This window comes from Phalacrocorax aristotelis, chromosome 3 (assembly GCF_949628215.1).
Source record: "Phalacrocorax aristotelis chromosome 3, bGulAri2.1, whole genome shotgun sequence".
Classification (NCBI taxonomy): Eukaryota; Metazoa; Chordata; class Aves; order Suliformes; family Phalacrocoracidae; genus Phalacrocorax; species Phalacrocorax aristotelis.
The window spans coordinates 85,880,324-85,903,314 of NC_134278.1; the positions used below are offsets into that span (position 1 = coordinate 85,880,324).

Genomic DNA, 22,991 nt, shown 5'->3' on the forward strand with positions numbered 1-22,991 from the left:
TGTAGTCCCTTGACAATAACCATGAAATCTTTGAAATATCTGGTTTTAGCCAAATAACTCACGGTTATAGTCATACATGTTATAATGGATATAGAAACAAGTATCATCCAGAAATGTAGTTTTATGTTGTGAATGCAGTAAGCTAATTGCTGAAATGATTTTCAGTTGTATATTGGGAGTTACAGTTTATGCCTGACCTGCTTTTTCTGAATATGAAGTTTTCTGTGCAAAGCAAAATATGTTGCACTTGGCCATAATTAAATCCTTTTTGCTTTGGGACCCCTTGTTTTGCAGTGGTGCAATATTCTCTTTGGATCTGACCTAATAGTAAAGATTTTCCAAGTGTTACTGCACTGTTGTATTGTCTCAAACGTACTGTTCCTTTCTGCAGCTCCTGAGCTAGGTGACTTTATCCCTTTGAAACACATCCCGGTGATGCAAAGGATTTTTTTTCCCGTATTTATTAATTGCTTGCTGCAAAGCTTGCAAAGTCCCAAGCCCATGTTTTAGAAGACAAGCAGGGAGAGGGAGAGAAAGATTTTATCTTCTAGTACAGCTAACTTTATATTTTGTCCTCCAATTGTGTGTGGACAGGCAGAACACTGATTTTGAAAAGAATACTTTTTGATTTCAGGTGGGGCAAGGAAAAATCCAGCTGGTTTTATCGAGCCATTTTGGTCATCCATGTAATGCAATTTTTTACAGGTTAGAGCTCAAAATGTGCTAAGAAATCACTATAGCTAGTCATCCAGTAAGGCTAGTTAAAATCAGTACAAAGAGTTACTAAGCAGGCAGGAGGCCCAAGTCCCCGATGATGGCCATCAGCTGCTCCCTGCCCTCCCCTCTCAGGTGGGGTGTAAAACTCCTGCTCCATCTCCTCTCCTCCTGAGAGCAGCTCTGTGCAGGGTCAGCTTGGAAATACTTTTCCGCTAGTCCCATCTGCTGGATGCCAGCATGTATTGCCTGCTGGAAAGGAGAGCATCATATCTCAGCCTTTAAATATTAGCCGATCGCAGCATGCCACCAGATGTACATTTGCTTCTGAAAAACACACTCTTTCTCTGTTTTTCTTCCATCCACCTAATTGCATTTGGGCTACTGCTGTTCTCTTCAATAGACTCCATGTGTTAAGTAAAAGCAAGGTGGTGGTGTGAGGAACTTTAGCCGTGTTGCTTTAGAGAAGCTGTAATCAGAAAAACCCAGGAGCCGGAAGAGATCACAGCAAAAAATACATGTATCATTATCAAGCCATTTACAGGCCTGGGAATGAAAGCTGGTACTCAGCTGTTCTCGCCATCTATCTCACCATGCTGGAAAAGAGGGACTGTAGCCATCGCATCTGATCCAGCATGCTGCACTGCAGCCTCTAACATTATTATGAAGCTAAAAAAGCCTTCTCCATCGTTGAAAATACATACTTCCTGATAGATTTGTAATCAGGCCAAGAAAAGGTTAAGAGAGCTTGATCTCATATCCATTGACGTTCCCCAGGGTATTACTTTTCTCAGTGGTAATTTGCTGTTTGGTACCTGCCTTCTGAAAGGGAGCTGGAGGGAAGAAAGTGGATAATGAATGCGAATGCAAAGTAGTGGAGAAAATTGGGAATGAATGTGAATGTAAGAAGGGGAAAAATGCATCCAATCCTAGCAATCATTGGTTTATTTTGCTCTCTTCTGTGCAGTCGTTTGTGATGAATTTTTGTACTTTATGCTAAGTGGCATTGTGCCTTTTGCTTTAAAATAAAATTCAGGAGATTCTCCCCCTCCTATTCTCACCATCCATAAGCATAAAAGTAGGTTCTGCATGTTGGAAACAGCCACTTCAATGATCTTGTGGAAATGTTACTGGAGGAAAATAATCTGTATAAAATACATAGGTGATGATCAAGCAACAATTTCATCTGTCGCAGATGGTGTTTAGGGAAACATACCTTTATTTGGCATAGAGATATTATCAGTGTGCCTGTTGAGATAAAATCTTTAATCTAACCCCCCTTCCTCAGCTTGAGATGTGAAAATGTGACTGTTTTTAATGTAACTGATTACATTTGCGAGGTTTTTTTTGTTTACCTTTATATCTCTCCCCTTTTATCACGGCACCTTGCTGTAAATTAGCAGTTTGTGCTGAATTGGTTACAATTAATATTGCTGCTGCTGTTACCAATAAAAAGATATATAATAGATAATTTTTATTTTTTTTCCTCGATAGGTGGTACCTGTACAGAGGAGAAGCAAAACACTGAAGAAACTGAGACCCAGAGCAGAGAAGCAGGTTTGTACTGAGTTCCTTAAAGGATTTTATTAGGTTTTATCCACCTTGGTGAACAATAACCTTAGTCAATGCTATTGACAGAGAATGTTTGCACATTTTCACCAGATTAGCTCAGGTCTTGAGCAATTCTCCCATTAGAAACTGAAACTCCATTCATTGTGAATGAATGTATTGCAATGCAGGAATGCAGACTTCCCTCTTTAGCATACCAGCTCTACATTCTCCCTTTAAGGTGGACTACCTCAGGCTAATCTTCTAACTAGAAAGACATAATTTTTCCTCTGTTTATAACAGAGTAGCCCTCAGCCTAGAGTAGAAATGGGGGAAAAGGAAATTTGGAAAAGGAGGAAGCAGGCTTCTTTTGATGAAAACTGTACTTCTGAAGATTCTAAAGGTATTTTCAAGTTTTAATAAATCGTCTACATAAGTCTTAGGGGTTATGAAGATTTAAATCCATACAGAAAGATATTGCATATACTGCGAATGAATGTCAGAGTTCACGAACAGTGGGTTTTGCAGATGGCATGCTTATAAATTACAGTGAGTTCAATATTTTAAAATACAATCTCACTCTGTGTTCACAATAGATTTTCTACTTTTTTTTCTGTTTTTGGTTGTATTTTTCATCCTACCAAACTCTGTTCAGTGCAAAAGACAACTAGAATTAATCCCCTTATTTCTTAAGGATTTCTCTTAGAGTAGTATTACATGTAGCACATGGGTTTTTTGTTTAGCTGGTTTATTTCTCATTGTAGTGCAGGATGTTGCCTACAGGTACTTAATCTAGAGAGCGTGAAACAGTTTTCTTCAGAACTTGTAATTTTTAATCGCAATTGAAGATTATTTTCAATATGTGGAAGATTGAGCTGAAGAAGGCCAGGCAGTGAAACACAGCAAAAAAAAAAAATTTAGAAGGCCTAGATTCTTGATTTATCTGGTTTACCTTCTGCATTGTGGCTGTTTCCAGATGAGGAATTCATTTGTTGAGGGTCCTTCTTTTTGTCCTATGTATTGGGCACTGTGTACGTGGAAGTGCAGCATTTCTCCCTGCACTCCACAGGTCAGCCTTCTGCAACTAGGTGTTAACAACTGATGCTGTCTGCAAGTGCTTGAAGTCATTCTATGTTTCATGTCCTCTTTATCACCTGTTCTTTATGTCCTCATGCGGGGCAAGCAGTGGGAGGTGAAGCCACAGGCACACAGTATTGCAGAATAAAAAAGGTTCCCGTGGACCTCAGCAAACTTTGGACCTAGGCCATCTATCCTCCCCAAGATAAGCATGTAGTAGTATTTTGTAAGTGCTAGAGGACAACCACGTTTTCTTTCCTGGGTTTTTCACTTTTATGCTAGTCGTATTTTAAAACAGGTGAACAGGACCAGGGAGAAGGGAGGAATGAGTTGCTCTGTTTGAATCTAGACTCTGTTTTTAATCTCTGACTAAGCAATATTGAGCTTTTAACTGTACTAAATACTGCTTGGCTGCTAGCTCGCCTAGGAGCTGGTACTGCTAGGAGCTCCTGGCTCCAGCTGCAGAGGTTCCTGTTAATCCCGGTTAAACCACTGTCTGTGGATGCCAAATACAGCCTGTTGTGTTTGTCAGCTGTATTCACTCTCGTGGGGTACATATTTCTCTGGTATTTTGATTTGCAAAACAGTTTGATTGAATGAGATACATTTCATTTTTCCCAAATGAAATAATTTCCAAATTCCTAAATTATTACTTTGCTACCGGAGATGCCTTAATTGCATTGTGTTTTTCCCAAAACCATCATTATGATTTGTTACGTTACGAGCTGTCAGAGCTGGTTTATCAGAGCCATGATGTACATTCTTTTGCTATCTCATATTGGTAGTCATGTTTTGTTTCTCTCATGCAGAGCATAAAAGAAAAGATCCAGACATTTTAGGTTCCAGATCCAGAAAATGTCATACTCTAGGAACGCGTTGTAGGTACATGCCTAAAGATAGTGTTGTGCCTACATGTAGTCCATGAATGACCTCCTTGGCCACAGGCAGACAGTGTTACTGGAAAAAATTTTTTGGCTTAACATTTATCCCTACTGGTTCACAGAGTGACAAGAACAGAGAGGTGTACAATTACCTCAAATTAGTTACATTCAGCTAATGAGTTGCTGCTGCTTTCCACTCTACTCATTGTGGAGACGAAACATCATCAGGAACTTTTAGATCACTGCTTCTGTGACCTTTCTTGTCAGTAAGAAATGATCAGATTTTCTAAGATATGCAGTTGTATGCCTAAAACATTTCTAATCACTGTGAATGATCACTGTGAGGAGCAATCCCATCAAATGTTAAAGTTCTTATTTGTATTTTCTGAACCAAAAGGCATAACCTTCACCTGAGTGTGACAAATCACAAATCATATACTTCAATATTGTGAAAGAAGATGTAGGACAAAAAATAGACACTGTATTCTTGCCCAGTCTATTACATAAAGATTTATATTTTCTTATTATACAGCTGTGAAAAAGCCAGTTGTAGTGTATAAAGACTGGCATGAAATTTTTCAGCTATTACTGTGTGGTTTTTTTTAAAGTCTGGCCTCCAGTCTATCATCAGTGAACCTCACAGTTAACACATGGAAAAAAGAAATGGCAGATGGTTCAGAGCTCTTGTTTAAAGCTGGTTAAAAATACTCAATTACTATATTAGGGAAAAAAATTTGTGAGAATCATGAGGCAAGTCTTTTGAAAGAAATGAAAGGCTAGAAATTAAAACAAAGACTTATAAATGTTTTAGAGCTATAAAAGCTCTAAAGCTTTTCGCCAAGGAAAAGCAACTGTGAAAGTTAAAAAATTATGTTAAATTCAGGTATTAATCTGTTAAGTACTATAGTTCTACCTGCATGCTCTACCATTAAAAAACTCCTGGCCACAATTTTTCAGGGACTTGCTAAATTTCAGGCCTGATTCATGAAAGCTTCTATTTTCAGGAAAGCATTTGCATGTAATCATTTTGATTCCAATGGGATTCATGGACATGATTAAAGTTAAGAATGGCTTGGTTTTTTCTCAAAATAGATGGATTACATCAAAAAAGGAATATCAAAGCAAATAGCCATACCAACCTACCCATGAAACTGATGGCCATTCCTCTCTGTATTATCAGAAACTGAAATATAGACTTAATCTGGCAGTATTTTAATGTAAGTTTACCCCTGGCTTAGGGAAGACAATCAGACCAGTAATGGCCAGTAAATGCAATGTGAATGGATGGAAGCCCAGTAAGTCAAATTCAGGTCTAGTATCTTGCCTTAATAAGGCGTAACACTTTTTTTCAGTAAAGTGGTTCATCAGTTTGCTATATTTAATGAATAATTTCTCTTTCATTTCCTTGGTTCTTATAGAAGATATGAAACCTTCAGCTGTAGCAAATCTGTCATCATCAGAAGAAACAGAGTTGAGTGATGATAAAGGTACAGATTATGGATTGTGTTTCAAAATACCCAGTCCCAAGAGGACATTTCATAAAGCCTTATTTTCCTTTGTCTGGAAATTGCCAAAATCACATTTAAACAATACAGAAATAGGTAAAGTCTTTGTAATGAAATACTTGGCAGCAGCTGTTGTGCTGGTGGGAGAGATGCTGTGAATTCCTAAGTCCCCTTGTTATACAGGCAATACTAAAATATCATATGTGACATACCAGAAATAAGCCCAAAGCTTGAGCTCGCTGGGTTGAATCACAGACATAAAGCTAAGCATGCACCTCTATCTTGGCAGCATTTAGCTCCCTAGTTGGTACTCTCCTGATGGGGAAAAAGAAAAACGCAATAGCTATAAACACATCAAGAGGAGATAGGAGGAGATGAAGTCATAATTGGGAGGGAGAAAGTAATGTTTATCTTTTGCAGACTGTGCTGGGCACTCAGATCATTTGGTTTGTGATAAATATTTAAAAGTGTCACCGGGCCAAATGACAGGGAGTTTAGGAAACAAGAGAGATGATCTAATATAAATGTTTCAAGCTGAGATTTTTCATGTGGAAGTGTTGGATTGCAGATAGGAACCAGTGCACAGATGTACTGCTTTTGGTATTCTTATGATATCACGCTTGTGCCAGTCTGTGGTTTGGGATGTTTTTGGGGGGTATGTCAGGAGAAAGTCTGGGTGATTTTTAAAATGTTTGCTACTGGTAATTCAAAACAGGAGTTATGCTATCGATAATAAACAGAGTCCATCAGTACATCCTTCAAGAAAGACTAATAGGAAATTTTAATGCATTTTACTGAGATAACATAAATATTAACATTCATTAACTTATTTATTTTAAAAGATTTAATGTTTAATTCAGCATCACTGCTTGACACTCTTCTCATTTTTCTAGACAAGTGTGACGGGGTGTGAGATTTTGCCCTTTTCTGCCAAAGACACATGCTAGAGAGCCCACATACTTACCTGATTATGAGTTCAAAGCCTTGTGCAGGTTGATTTAAGTGCTCTCTTAACTGATTGATTGATCCTGCAGGGGAAAAAAGCCGCCAACTCTTGCTGGAGCACTGGCTTTTGCTTTTGATTTCTACACAGATTAAGGTCATGGCAAGGCTAGTGGAAGGCAAAACAGTGACAGATACAGCCTCAGCATAGCTGGTGATTGCCTGTCATTCATTTCTCTTTTTTTGCTGACATTTGGCCTGTTTATGCATACTGTATCTATAAGATCCCCATCAGACGCGTTTTTTATATTTCATAGTGTGAGGGTCACAGTAAGGCTTTGGGTTTGGTTTTTTTTTTTATCTCTGCAGTCTTACTGAAGATCTCAACATTTTGGTATTGCTTTGAGTGCTTGTTTGTGACTATGAAGCCAGTGTCTTCTGATATGTTTTTCAGTGATCATCTCAATGTGTAACCACTTCAGTTTTTTGGCCCATTCTATTAGTTGTCTTTTCTTAGGAAAGTAGCTGTCTTTGGTGGTATATAGCTCACTTTTGCTATAATATGCTAGGAGTATAGTGTTTTCCCCTCTTATCTTGAGAGCTTGACAGAAGAGATAGTGCCCTGAGAAACCCAAAGGATAGTTTCTTTTTGATATTCTACCTCTCCTCAAAAGTAAGAAGAAAAGCATCTGGTAGGGAAAAAGGAGCAAGACGGACTTTCCTCCATATATTTTGTTTGTAAAGTTGTACAAATGGAAAAAAGGAATGGGAGGGCGAAAAAACATGTTTGGGGATTTGCTTGCTAGGTTTCTAAATGTAACCAAGACTTTTGAACTATGAGGCTGCTACATCCATGAGGGTGTGGTTTTAATCCTGATTTCCATCAGTAGATTTTCAGCTTTTCAGGTTTTAGGTTTGGAGTTGTTCTAAAATGAATACTAGTGTTACAAAAGCTTGCTACCACTTGAGAAATGGCACTTTTACAAAATCCTAGCATTTCTGAAAACACCCGCTGCTCCCAAAATAAATTTCAGCCTTCAAATTGTTTGCCCACTGAGTTAACAGAGCTAAAACCTGCCAGGTTCTGGAACATACTAATTTCTGTAGTTTATCTTCAACTGAATGAACTGGATGTAAAGCATTTAAAGAAATTATGTTTTTGCAGTTGTTCCACATAATTACTGTGAAAGGACATTTGTGGCAAATGAGTCTAGGCTGCATGTTCCCAAAATACTAGGTTTCCCAATAGATTTCCAAGCCTGCTATGGAAGTATAGCAATCTTTCAAACACTGGTTCTGGTGACTGCACCAAAACAAGTATTTTGACTCCAATTAGAGTTGACTAGTAGTTTTTCTGCTTATTTTTTAATGCACATGGAACAGTGCAGGAATCATGTTTTGAAGGGCTCCGATTAAAATGAAAACCTACTGTGAGATTACAAATCTTGTATTAATGTGAAAGTATATCTCTTCTGTTGTTCGTAATAGAAGAGATGCTATCCAGAAAAAAAGGTCCATGTAGGCCCTGTTTGCATGTGGCCTTTGAGCAGACTGAATTTTTTGAGTGCTCTGTCTGTCCTAAGGAAATAAAAAAAGGCAGAACAGTCATATTTCAATAATATCAAGATATTTGATGTTATGCTGTGGAGGTATCCTCTTATTCCAGTCTGTGCCAAGTTTCTATTTTTCTCTGTCTGGAAATACCGCAAAGAAAAGTTGCAATTTTACTGTTAAAAACTTGCATGCATACCTATTAGCTCTTGGGGGGAGAGCTGACACCTCTAGGCAGCACCTTCGTAGCGCTTCATTACTGTGCATATGGAAGTAGATCCTTTATACAAAGTGGATTTCAAGTTAGAGATGCTTCTCTTTATGAAGTGTAAGGGCAGAACAAAGTGATTAATATTTACACAGCAGATAAAACATGTATCAGACAGGCTGCACACAGCCTAGTGTGCCTGTCCATACAAGATTGTGCTGGGAGTACAAACTCTTTTAACACATTTTAAATGGACCGTATTGTGTATAGCTGTGCACCTGTGATTTTATTTTTTTTAAGAAAAGTATGTATGCATGCACATGTGTGTGTCTTCTGCATCCTCATCTCAGTTACCTGTCCTACCAATTATTTATTTAACATGATTTAATGATAGGGCTTTCTAGTAGAAAAATGGAAAAAGGAACTGGATTTAGTACAGGCAAAGAATGAACTCCCCATTATGCAATCATGGCAAAGTTTCTGTGCACAATACGCTGATTTTAATTCATTAGCACTTAATAAGAACTGAATTTTCATTTGAAGGTCAACTAAATTAAATTGTATGCTAATTAATTTTAAAAATAAAGTAGCGACTAATTATTTCCAGGTGTTCACCAAAGTCTGTGCTCCTGTGGGAGTACCATTTAAAGCAAGACACTATTTTTCTACATTATCTGAAATGGAGTCAGATTCAGTGAGCTGGAGGGCTTATGTTGTCAGAAACATAATTAGGTGTATGCCTTGGCCCTAAAAGCTCACTTTGTGCAACCCAGAAGCCTAGAAGGATCCTGCCTGTAAAACATAATGGATATAAAATTTCTGTTTGGCCAGCTGTAGTTCTCACCATGGAAAAGTCTTGATGTCCTAAAGACATAAATTATTGAGAAAGGATGAACTGAAAGATAGAGCATTTCAAATGCAGGGGAGCTGTGCAAATCGACATAAATTAGGCATTGATAAGTGGGTAAAAAAGATTGACTGGAACATGAATATGTTCAAAAAGTGTTTAAAATTAGCTCTTAAGTGTATATTAAGACATCTAAATGAATGACCTGATCTTCAGAAGTGCTGAGCGCTCAGCAGTTACCAATGAAATGTTTTTACTTCACCCTTGGGCTATGATTAGACATGGAAAATTTCAGCCTAAAAGATTTCAATTATAGGTAAATGAAAAAGAACCTTTTTAATGGAAGAGTTTCGACACCCCAAACTGTAGCTGTGCCTCTGCATGCCAGCTACTGTGATAACATTTTTCTCTCCCTTGGTTAGAAGGATTTCTATGAAAGCAAATTGGCTAACAAAAGCCGAATGGTGTGGTTTGTTTTTTTTTTTAAACCAGGTACACAACCATCACCATCCAACCAAGTGCCTGTTGTCTGAACAGTCTCCATAATGGTCACTTGGAGCTGTACACAATGCAGGTTATTAACTTTTCCTTTTAATCTGATCTATCTGTAGCATTGTGCATCCAGATGTGGTCCAGACTATAAACTACTGAAGAGGTATTTCTGCTCTACTCTTCACCAGTACAGGCAGCCACAACAGCTGACACTAATATACTTAGCTGGTTTATTTAGATCCTACTTATTTTTAAATATTAGCTGACCTGGAGCCATCCAGCTGTGCTCTTGTCAGTCCGATGCAAGTGCCTACTCCTTCCATCTCCCCTGCTCAGCCCTTACCTTCAGCTGTGCAGCATCTTCTCCTAGGAAGAGTCTAACTGAGACAGCTAGGTTTTTCTCAGCTTTTTCCTTTCCCAGTGCCCTGTACAACAGGCCCTGCCTCTGACAGCAGCAGCAGGATGCCCACAGTTACCATACCAGGTGTGCCTGAAAATTCTCTTGTGAACAGAAGGTGAGGTTAGAGGAGATACCCTTCTGTCAGCCTGAAGCACGAGTGGGTGCATTACTCAGTGGACCCCACCTGCGGAGATGAACTGCCTGGTCTATTACCCTAACACTTGCAAAAATATCTCTACAGTTCATTGCACCTAAAAGGTCTGTTTTACCAAGCTGTATAAACTTGGGCTCCAATAAATCTGATCTGTGATAAAGATAGATTAAAATGAAATCTTGGTGGGTATAAAAATAACATTTTAAAGTCAAATCTCAAGAATGTCTCCCTAACTTCTCATAAATCACCATTTTATAGTACTTTGTTTTAACACATTTTCGTCGGTTTATGAGGCAAAAGAATACCCTAATCATGTGGCAGCCTCCATGCACACCATTACCTGTAATTTTAGACACCTGTGTGATTTATTTCACTCTGGAAATATTCCAGTCATTTTTCACTGTATCATGCTTAAAAAATAAAATGTACTGAACCTGTTTATTTCATAATGACCAGCTTTTTCCCCTCTTTAATCTTCTTAAAGCTCCCTAAAACATGGTGATTTATCTGTGCTGTGTGTGGGACCCAGGTGCATTGCACATTAGAAATCACTCGGTAAATAAGCCATACGGAGAGTAGCTGGGGAATTGAATTTTAAAAAATTATTAAAACCTCTTAACATTCAGATCTTACCATTTCTCCTCTTCCTTAGCATTTGCAAAATGTTGTTTGAGCAGCATTGCTTTATACAGTCAAAAAAAAAAAAAGAATGGCATGGAAAAGGATGGGTGTTTATGCAATATTTAGACAAAACAGTATCTGATTATTGGCAGGAAGGGTAGGATTGATAGTTCAGTGCAAGCTAGGTGGTTTTCTTGGAGCTGAATTCAACATTCAACTGATATATTGGAACTGTGAATATGCTTGGGGATTATCCTGATCAGCTTACTTAAAGTCCATATATTTTCTTCATGGGTTGTTGAAGGTTGGGGCTAATTCCCAGGTGCATTCAACCACACAGCCCCACGAGACAGTTGTTTCGATACGATGGAGGGGTGCAGAGCCAAGAGCTCTTGATGTGGACACTGTCACTACAGCCACCAAGTAAAAGCAGGTTTGAAGGCACTAAGGGGTGCTCACTCTTCAATGAGCACTTCAGAGCTTGATGTAGATATGCCATTAAATGTAATGTTTTGTTCATTCATGTGTGATCGATGATGACATTAGGAACAGTGCCCCAGTGTAGTGTCAGAAACACTGATTAATTTCAGTCCTGCTGGAGGAATGTTAACTCTTACAGTCCCAATTTGTGGTTACCCAAGGTAAATAGTGCCTAGCATATGTTACCAAAAAAACTAAGCATACTGTGCTGTGAAATAATATGCTGACTTGGAATCTCCAGTACAACTTAACAGGTAAGTAGCTGTGTTAGGAGAGGGCTAAGACTACTTTATGCCATTTAAAATGTCAGAGTTACTTCCCTAGCCAATTAGAGATGAACGAAGGCTTTAGGGATGGCCAGAGCTTTTGTAGACCCTGGAATTGTTTAAGACTATGCTACTGGCTTATACCCAGCAGCATAAGGCTCTAAAGGGCTAAGTGAGCACAGAGGACCAGCTGAGCCCGAGGAATACCACTACCTTACTGAAAACTTGCCTGCAGAAAGTAGTATATTGTAGGCATTTGTGGGATTCCCACTGCTGCTTGCCAGCTGAAATGGAGGTGGCACTCCTGCCTCGTATCCAATTTGGGAACAGCTTTTATTGACTGGTGCATTTGCTCTTACATGTCTACTCTTGCTTTGCTCAGATTTTCTTCATAAATCTGGGTTTATTCCTTTGCTTTATTTTATTCTTGTTAATCCTAAAAGTAAATGTGTCTTTGGACCTTTTGGCTTGAATATTTGATCTAATATTTGCATTTGAAAAGAAAAAATCTTTGGTATGGTCTTGACCTCAAAGATTTTGAAACTCAGAATCTGCATACTTATGCAATGACTGATTTCTATTGCTGAAATAAGAGCCTTGCAGACGCTTACAGCTAGGCAGTAACTCCTGTCCTTTTTCTGCTCTTTTCACAAACACATTTTACAAAAAAAAAACTTGTGCAAAATTATCATTCTTTGTTGCCTGGGATAATTTGGATTCCCTTACAATTTTAAAGTTGCTTTCTTGAACCCTAGAAAAATTAGAAACCCCTTTATGACCAAAATGAAAGTTTAACACAAAATTACAATCCTCTAAGAATAAACTGTGTAAAGCCATCTATGGGAATGTGTGAAGATGTGCCAAATAGCATAGGTGGTGTCTAGCTATGGTGCCTAATGGTGGCTCTTGGCACAGCTGCCGGGTCAAACTGCCAGCTTTGCCAAAGGGTGGGAGTAGCAACAACTCCCCACACTCTGCAATAACTGTAGTTTAGCATAAGCTACATGATGCTCCATGACAAACAGCAGCATGATGGGGCCCGTATGTCAGCCAAGCCCAGGGCTCTTTAAACTCCATTTGTTGTTATTGACCAAAGCATGTAATTGTTCCTCTGATGCTGGGGATTGATTTTTGCATGAAATTGGAGTCATTCCTCATTCTAGGAGAAAGGGTGGCACCCGTGAACTGAGATTAAAGGCACAGGTCTGGGAGTATGAAGTGCTTGTGCAATAAGTGCAGAATAAGATAGCTCTACGGGTCTGATAGGACAGAGCTGCATGCATCTCTCCTGCCCATAGCAGGTAATATCACACTTTATCATCACTTTTGGCTGTTTTGAAGGGCTGTGTTCAGGTCCTGGCTGGAAGGTACTTAAGGCAGAGGACTTCTAATTCCAGCTTTGTCAGTACAGTTCCTTTTACAAACATGCAACTAAAATGTTACAGGAAAATATTATATTAATTTAAGGTATGGGGCTACAGCTGGTAAAAATCTTGGCTTGTTTGATATCCTGAAAGCTTTCTCAGAAACTTCAGCAAAGCCAGAATTTCACTCCATGGGCTTAAAGTTTGCTTGAAATATACCCTACAGACTTTTAGTACCATTTCCATTTATACCAAGAGGTTCTTCAACTCGCTTTTTAATTAAATTTGGAATTTGATGAAATTCTAACTTATTTTTACTCTGATTTGGGCTAATGGGGTAATCCCTTGTAACTCAGCACAATGTGGCATCCTAGTATGAAAGGCCAGTGCAGTGATACACCTGATAGCAGAGAGTAGCATTTTAAGTGAACAGTAGGGTGAAAAAAAGTGCAGCGAGGGCAAATTCTATCAAACTGTACATCAGTGAGATGTTCTGCTTTCAAACTTGGATTTATAAACTTATTGTCATGCCATGAAAGAACCAAGAAGCTGTGCAGGTAATTAAATATTTGCCTTGGGAGATTATTTGCAGTTAATTAAAGCCACACACTTTCAGTGCATACCTTTTCTACAGATTATTAAATTTGGATCAGATGTTAACAACCCAGCTTTCTCACTTATCCATCAGAGATTATTCTTAGCAAATTTCAGGAACAGAGTTTTTCAGGGGCATCCTTTGGTATATTGTAAGATTTACTCTGCTGTATTGTAGAAAGGGACATTACAGAGGTAGACCCCTAACAAGACTGTCATAGCATAATTTATTATCATGCACTGTAGATCTTTCGGCACTGTTACTTCTGTTTTCCATCTAGCAGCATTTTAGAAAGTCTTTCACTCTGGAACACAAGTAGTGATCATCCGTTACCATTGGTTTGACCTCAAGTGTACTTACCCCTGTAGTTTGCAGAAATGTCCAGTTGTATCAGCAGTGGTTTTCAATGAGGATCAAAGAGAGCTCTTTATCCACTGAAAACTGTGTATTGTGCGGATTAGCAGAGCTAGAATGAATGGCTGTGTTGCTGTGATTTCCTGACTGCAGTGGAATGATGCATTTTTCCATACCCATGCAAAAACTCAGGAGTGACTGTTGTCAGAAAATGTTGTTCAATACAACAAAACAATGTCCTGTGTTTATGAAGACTGTGGGTAGCATAGCAATTGGACTTATGTTGTCTAATTTAAACCTTGCTGTGCCACTGGTTCAGGCTATGGCTTTGGGCAGTTCATTTTGCTGGTGTCCCCCAAAAGGAGAAGCAGTCTTGACCACGATAATGACCTTGGAAGTTCTGTCATCAATTGAAATGAGGCTAGGATTTGCACTGGATTTATAGGACTTAACGTTTGTCAAGCTTGTGGAAGTCCAACCATGAAAAGTGCTGGTGGTGTTCTAAATAAATAAGAAACTGCTTTATTTATCAAATAGGAGGTTAGTGCTATTTCTGATAGCTTTGTGCCTTTCTGTTCATTAGAAATAAAATTTTTAGTAGTGCTGCTGCTTATTCTTACGCATCCTTTTTCGCTAGCTCCTTGTTTAAGGTTTGTACTGCAGGCAAAAAGCTGCTCAGTAAGTGTACAGCTTTTAAAATCAATTTGAATAATTGAAACCCATGAGTATACTTTTGTAGTATGTAAGTCTGTAGTTAAACACATAGAAAATCTGTCAGAGTATCAGAATGCCAGATACGAAGCTAGCACCTAAGGGCTACCTGTGTCTGAAGTAACTACTGGACTTTTCCAGCATGAAAACTGCATCAGGATTTGTTTGTTTGTTTGCTGTTTCCTCAGACTCTCTGAAAGACTTCAAAGGCGCATGGGAGAATGACCCAGTGCATCCTGTAGGATGTGAACAAGATCAAGCCGAAGGTAAAGTGTTATGTCAAAATTCTTTAAGACAGAGATAGTGAACTAGTTGGGAACCTTAGTTCTTCCAGTTTCAGCATCCAGTAGTTTTCAGGCGGACCTCTGCTGCCTTAAGAAAATGCTATCGGATAGTAGAGGTTGTGTGCCTACCAGTTGTGGTGCAGTACTCTGGTGTTGCTGGAAAAGACACGTGTCTCCAAATAAGTGGGTTTAACAATATTGATCCTGGGTGTGTAGCATTGTTATTATTGTCCTTTGTTGTTGTTCTAAAAGCCTGTGGGGTGATTCTGTTCCTTCTCCTAAGTTGACTGCCAAGTGCAAGCGCTTTGCTCCTATGAGAATCAGTCTGTCAAGGCAGAGCTACAAAAGAACTAAAACCAAAAGTTGATTCAGGGTCAGTTTTGACCAGCTGTTTAACATACGTAATGCTAAGAGTTTGTTAAGTGATGTTTTCATATATAAAATAATTCCAACACTGTTCATTTAATAAAAAAAAACAGTACTTGGCTGAAAAGGACTGTGCTGTATGTTACAATCATGTCCTGTTCTGACAAACTTGCCGTTGCCTGCACACAGCCATCATACTGGTGTCATTTTCAATTTGTCATGTTAACAGGACAACAGGATGTTTCTGCAGAGGAGATGAAAACTGGGGCAGATTCCCAAAGTTCCTGCATGGAAATAAAAGGTACTGCACACGTCTTGAAATCAAAGAGCAAGATTAACAGGGAAAACCACTGGTCATTGATCAGCTGTTATCAGTAGCATTTAAGTTTCCTTTCTTTGTCCATACCTACTAAACTAAATCTGTGGAGCTGGATCTTCTTATAGTACTTTTAAATTTAACCCTGAGCCGGGGAGTATCTATGGATTCTCAGTGACAAAAGCTGACTTTTAATGACTGCGATCGTTAGAGAAAGAAGTGAATATTGCATTTCTTACTCCTGATGACAAGCACTTCAGCCTTGTACACTGGGAGTACTGAATGCTCTGTCCCCATCCGGCAAAACACTTGTGTATGTGTGTCTCTGGGCTTGCAAGAAGTCCCAGTGAAGGCCTGTGCTTGGAGCTAGTCATGTGGGGGTTTTGTGCTAAATCCCAGAAAGCTCAGCATTTTGGAGGATCGAGGCCTTGCTCTCAACTACAGCCCCCTGGATTTCCCTGAGACGGCTTTTGTATCAGTACTCTTGGGGAAAAGGATCCTTTTCCTCTGCCAGTGTTTTTAATGGTAATCTATCTAGTGTATGTTAATCCTTTTATGTCCATTCTGAAAAGCCTTACTGTTCATCTTCATTTTATCAAATTTCTTCAGACACAACAGAAGTTGAGATACCTTTGATTCATGGTGCAGAGGAAAAAGAAGAAGAAGGAAAAGAAGAAGAAGGTAAGGATACTTATAAAATAGATTGAGACAGAGAATGCTGCTGGGCTTATGTTCCCCTTTCCTATTGTGAGGAAACATGGAAAGAACATATAAAAGCTTTTTTTTTTTTTTTCTTTTCTAAAAATCCTCTTTTGCCTATCTTTGAGTGTTGTTTTGATATATTGGACGTGGATTTACATAGGATAATAAGTGCAAAAATGTGCACACTGAAATTCTAAAGTGACTTTAAAATAAATACTCTTCTTATCTTTGGTTTTTGAGTCGGCCAGGAGTACAGCGGCGGCAAGGGCAAGTCCCATGGCTCAGCGCTAGATAGGGGCAGGCAAGGCAGTTGCTCGTACCCAAGAAGCCCGAGGGTGAGCGGAGGGACCCGTCAGGAGCCAGCAGGTCTCACGAGAGAGGCTGACATGCAGCTGACGCAGTGTGGGGCGCTGCCAGAAGCAACGGCGGGAGATTTAAACGGCCCCCCGGGAGTGCGAGTGAACAGGAGTGTTGTAAACAGGGCGTGGCACATCAGAAGGGCGTGGTGCAGCAGTTCGCTCTGACAGGGCAAGCAGGAGGGATGCCACAGCCCACTTGTAGGTCTACAGCTCAGGCAAGTGCTTTGGCCTCGGGCAAAATGGTGGGCACTCGCCTCAGAGCTAAAACCACTGTTTGTTCAGCCAAAGCCCTGAGATGTCAGGCTCATCCACCCAGACAGGTCTGGTAAGAAAGGACGCATCAGTACAGGCAGTGGGTTGCGGCAATTGCCCAAACCCCTCTTCTGACGAAAAGCTAAGTACCTGCACGAGGTGTGCACAGGTTGATGACCTGTTACGTCAGGTGGCTGAACTGCAGGAAAAGGTTAAGAGGCTGCACAGTATTAGAGGAGCTGAGGCAGAGATAGACAGGTGGCTTCAGAATCATGTTCCTGTGGCAGACACTGCTGAGAATGAGGAAGTGTGGACCTTGGTGACTCACAGGAGCAGGATTCCACATCAGCCTGCACCCTTCACCATCACAATCAGAAACAGATATGAAGCCTTAACGACTAAGGATACCCATGAGCAAGGTCTGCAAAGTGCCCTGCAAGGGGAAACTGTACCAGCAACATACAGAGGACATCGTACAAAGAAACGACAAGTGCTCGTGGTGGGTGACTCTCTGTTGAAGGGTACTGAGGCACCCATCTGCCGACCTGGCAGAGAGGCACGGGAGGTATGCTGCCTTCCAGGAGTCATCAGGAAAACAGACTGCTATCCACTATTACTATTTCATGTAGGCATGAATGACACTGAGAGCTGTAACCTGGGTAAAATCAAAGAATACTTTCAAGCCTTGGGGGAGCAAGTGAAAAACATTGGCGCCCAGGTGATCTTCTCTTCCATTTTGCCAGTTCGAGGGAAGGGAGCAGCCAGAAACAGGCACGTAATGTATATCAACTCCTGGCTACGTGGCTGGTGCCACTGTGAGGGGTTTGGCTTTTTGACAATGGGGTGTTCTTCAATGATGACAACATGCTAGGGAGGGATGGAGTCCTTCTGTCTAAAAGAGGTAGGGGAGTCTTCAGCAGTAGGCTGGCTAATTTGGTGAGGTGGGCTTTAAACTGAATGACTTCGGGGGTGGGATCCATTGCGAAAACGCTCACACCAGCATGTCCAATGGGGGAGTAAGTCAGGCCAAACAGTGTGGTGATAAAGGTTCCTTAGCTGTCTCCCAAGACATGAAACAGAAGAGTGATCACCTCAAGTGTATGTATACAAATGCACGCAGATAACAAACAGGAGGAACTGGAGCTCCGTGCCCACTCAGAAGGGTATGACATCATATGAGTAACTGAAACATAGTGGGACAACTCAAATGAGTGGGGGATCACAATGGACGGTTACAGGCTCTTTCATAAGGACAGGCAAGGCAAGGTAGAAGAGGTGGAGGAGTTGCACTCTACATCAAGGAACACCTGGAATGTATTGAAGTCAACTATGGTGATTGCGACTGCTCTATCGAATGTTAAGAGGTTAGGTTAAAGTCAAAGGGGTTGTCTCCAAGCAGGACCTCACAGTGGGCATCTGCTGTCGACCTCCTAACCACGGAGACAAAGCTGATGAAGTGATATTTGGGGCACTAAAGCAAGCTTCTGGCCAACAGAACCTGGTCCTGATAGGTGACTTCAACTACCCAGACATCTGCTGGAAGAACAATACAGCAGCTCACATGTCGTCCACCAAGTTCCTGGAATGTATAGAGGACTGTTTCCTGATAGAATTGTTAGATTTGCCAACCAGGAAGGAGTAGCTGCTGGACTTGCTATTCACAAACCGAGAAAGCCTGCTTTGTAATATCTCAGTTAGTGATAGCCTTGGCTGCAGTGACCGCAATATTGTGGAGTTCGGGATCCTGCTGAGTGTGTTGAAGGTTAGCTCTACGACAAGGATTATGGATTTTAGAAGAGCAAACTTCGGTTCACTCAGGGCTCAATTGGGAGGGATTCGATGGGAAACTTCCATGGAAGACAAAGGAGCTAGTGAGTGCTGGGAATTCAAGAACTCTATATTGGAAGCACAAAACCAATTTATCCCCTACAAAGGAAAGGGAAGTAAGCAGAACAGGAGGCCCCCATGGCTCAACCACGACCTCCTGGGTCTACCCAAATTGAAAAGGGAAGCACACCAGAAATGGAGAAGTGGAGAATTATCCGCCACAGCCGGAGTGTGCAGAGATGCAGTTAGAAAAGCAAAAGCCCAATTTGAATTGACACTGGCTGTAGACATAAAAAATAACAAGAAAAGTTTATTCAGACATGTCAACCATAAGCAGAAAAGGAAGGAAAACATAGGCCCACTGTTAAACGGAAAAGGAGAGTCAATCACCAACGATGCAGAAAAGGCAGAGGTCCTCAACACCTTCTTCACTTCTGTCTTTACCAACACCGTTGGGTCCCAGGCTTTGGGAACAAAATTGCCGATTGATCCAAACACCGACCCACCATCAGTGAAGGAAGAGTTAGTATATGAATTATTACAGGAGCTTGACCCCTACAAATCAATGGGCCCTGACAACATCTACCCGAGGGTGTTGAGAGAGCTGGCTGACATCATTGCAAGGCCACGCTCCATAATCTTCGAGAAGTCATGGAGAACAGGGGATGTCCCAGAGGACTGGAGGAAGGCAAATGTTACCCATATCTACAAGAAGGGCTCGAGGGAGAATCCGGGTAACTATAGGCCCATCAGCCTTACTTCAATCCCTGGGAAAGTTATGGAACGAATCCTCCTGGGGGCCATCACAAGTCAAATGAAGCACGTGATTGGGAAAAGCCAACATGGCTTCACTAAAGGCAGATCATGCTTGACAAACCTGGTGACCTTCTATGACAAAGTGACTTGCCTGGTTGACATGGGGCAGGCAGTGGACATTGTCTACCTAGACTTCTCCTTTGATATGGTCCCCCACAGTCTCCTGCTGGAGAAATTAATGCGTTATAGCCTAGACAAGTGGTCTGTGCAGTGGGTGGGGAACTGGCTGACAGGCCACACCCAAAGGGTGGTGATAAATACCTCCTTTTCCATGTGGCAACCTGTCACTAGTGGAGTCCCCCAGGGATCGATACTGGACCCAATGTTATTCAATATCTTTATAAGTGATCTGGATAACGGCATCAAGTGTAGCCTGATGAAGTCTGCTGATGACACCAAGTTGAGTGGGGAAGCAGACACTCCAGAAGGGAGAGCTGCTCTGCAGGGAGATCTGGATAGGCTGGAAGAGTGGGCTAACAAGAACTTTATGAAGTTCAACAAGGACAAGTGTAAGGTCTTACACATGGGAAAACATAATCTGGGAGTGCAGCACTGCCTGGGATCCACCTGGCTGGAGGGCAGCCCTGTGGAAAGGGACCTGGGGGTCCTGGTGGACAGAAAGCTCAACATGAGCAAAGAATGTGCTGCTGCAGCCAAGAAGGCCAACAGGATGCTGGGTTGCATCAAAAAGGGCATCGCCAGCAGAGATAAAAAGAAGTCATCATCCCACTCTACTCAGTGCTTGTCAAGCCACACCTGGAGTACTGTGTACAGTTCTGGTCCCCTCTATACAAAAAGGATGTGGACAGGCTGGAAGGGGTCCAGAGAAGGGCCACCAAGATGATCAAAGGACTGGGAAGCCTGCCATATGAGGATAGGCTGGGAGAACTGGGTTTGTTCAGCCTTGAGAAAAGGAGGCTCAAAGGGGATCTCACCAGCATGTACCAGTACTTAAGGAGTAGCTACAAAGAAGATGGAGACTCCCTTATTACACGGAGTCACATGGAGAGGACATGGGGGAGTGGACACAAATTCTCTTGAGGAGATTCCGATTGGACACAAGAGGAAAATTTTTCACATTGAGGACAGTCAACCATTGGAAATAATCTCCCCAGGGAAGTGCTTGACTCGGCCACATTGGACACCTTTAAGAGTCGTCTGGACAGTGTGCTGGGCCATCTTGTCTAGACTGTGCTCTTCCTAGAAAGGTTGGACTAGATGATCCCTGAGGTCCCTTCCAACCTGTGACTCTGTGATTGGTTTTCTGCATTAAAGTGCATAAGGGTAATTAAACAACCAATTTATGTCCACTTAAGTACCCTCTTGATCATGTTTGCTACAAGCATCGAGAGTATTTACAATAAATGGGTATGATAATTATTTGTGAGGTCATTAATAGAGATTTAACTAGTAATTAACTAAAACTAGTCATTCTAATAAAACAACAAATATGTGGAGCAGGAGTACGGAGTGTTGCTGAAGCAGTAATTTTTTCTGGAAGTAAAGTATTTAATTGCTTAGAAATGCTTCTGCAAAGAAATGCAGTTTAATTTTAAGTGTCAGACGCTTCTGGGAACCCTATGTTCAGTTCACCATTTGTAACAGGCACATGGTCATATAAAAAATAACTTATTATGTAAATAATTCTCTGATTGTAAACTAACTGCAAGTTAATAATCATATGGTCATTTGAACAGCATAGGGATGCATATTACAGTTCCAAATTAAAATGCAGACATGACTTTTATTGAAAATTCAGGTCCATTCTAACTGTGTTCTCCTAATTATGAACTCATTTTCTCAGCCGCATTGACACCAACTTAATTGCAAACCTGCGTTAGCAATATTGACACTTCACTGCAAATCCAAGTTAATAGAACCTCTTTGTTCATATGCAGCTAAACAACATTTCCTCTTTTTTTTCTTTTCATCCAAGTTGAGACTAATCACATCTCTTTATTATCAGTCATATTAATGGTATTGGTTTTGTGCTTTAGTACTAATGCTGAAAATAGAATTGATACAATCCTTACTTCAAATCCAGGTAAATGGTATTGCACTACCTCAGTTGCAAAGCCAAGTTATATAATACAAGCTCACTCTGATTCCAAATACCAAAGTCGTTATGTTAATTTCTTCCTAATAGAAATTATTTACATTTTATTTTATGCTTCATCAAAAGCAAGTTGGACAAAACGTACTTTCATTTACTTTCATTATTTGTACATTTCCTTCTCTTTAATACTTTAGTGTCCCCTACAGCTAGTCACTGTTGTTTAGTTCTCAGTGGAGAGCTTCTATTTCACCATCTGTTCTACCTACTGTTAAAATATGCAACATTAAGGAAACAAAGGTAATGTCAGAAAAGGTTTGCTCTTGGCACTTCTGCTTTTCCTGCCTCTGATTTAAAAGGTTCCAGTACTAAGTAAGTAAAAGGTTCTTTCCAAGCGTTTTGGAATGTGTTCCTAGCTGGGGGCTCAGGTATTATTTCTATAGGTTTGTCTAATCCAGAGCTCGTTGAAGTTCATAGAAGAACTCTCATTGATTTAAGTGAGCTTTCAGTCAGTTCCATGATTGGAGGACATGATGTGTTCAGCGTACCTGCAGGATAACTTTGGTAACTGCATAGACATTCTGTTCAGCTTCTTCCAAACATACTGTCTTTGGGTCAGGGAAAATAAATGGGTGCTTTTTGAGGGTTTTGAGAAGGGAAGGAAATCAAGGCTCTCCCTTGTTTTGTTTCATTCTTATGGGTATAAAAGCATGTTGAACACCCTCAGCGCTTCTCTTGCTAGATGCTTCGAGTTCTGGTGGGCACATACTCTGCCACAAGAGTTTTGAAAGTTTGCCACAAAAAAAAAGAAAATCAGCTGAGGTGCAGGCTGATAAAATAAGATATATTCCCTGAAGAGAGACTCCTCCTAATAGAAGGAGATTACCTGGCATAAAAGAGAGATTTAATATGTAACATTATTTTATGTAACTCGAGTGCTACCTCATAAACTAATTCAGTTAAATAGTTTTCCAGCAGCATCCACAGTACGTTTGTCATACAATGAAATGGCATATTTTTGACTAAGAACACATGGGAAAAATGCTAACATGGGACTGCTAGTGCCATTAAATAGAAATACATGCATCTTAAGTGGTTTTGACCTGTACTGTATCTATATGCATAGCCAAATGTAGCAACTACTAAACTGCAAACTACCGGGTCTTTCTGTTCTGGTTTTTTGTGTTTCCAATGTCATCCTGGAGCAAAGCGTAGCATAGCACATAGCTGCCTCTCTCCTTTCTTTCTCTCACTGGGAGCCATTAGATTAATGGGAGTCATCTGTGACCTGTGCTGTCCCCACCAG

General features: G+C 40.5%; 1 protein-coding gene across 17 annotated transcripts in view; it reads left to right on the plus strand.

Annotated features, from left to right (window-relative positions):
• Positions 1 to 22,991, plus strand: part of MACROD2 (mono-ADP ribosylhydrolase 2) — a 911,164-nt gene that overhangs the window by 850,555 nt on the left and 37,618 nt on the right. For 10 of the 17 annotated variants that reach the window (XM_075088273.1, XM_075088274.1, XM_075088275.1 and 7 more), the window contains 5 exons: positions 2,209 to 2,271; positions 5,639 to 5,707; positions 14,899 to 14,976; positions 15,590 to 15,661; positions 16,286 to 16,357. In XM_075088273.1, coding sequence (XP_074944374.1) covers positions 2,209 to 2,271; positions 5,639 to 5,707; positions 14,899 to 14,976; positions 15,590 to 15,661; positions 16,286 to 16,357 — 354 coding nt within the window. The remainder of the gene's footprint in view (positions 1 to 2,208; positions 2,272 to 5,638; positions 5,708 to 14,898; positions 14,977 to 15,589; positions 15,662 to 16,285; positions 16,358 to 22,991) is intronic. The other 7 variants (XM_075088281.1, XM_075088283.1, XM_075088284.1 and 4 more) reach the window with 1 other exon arrangement.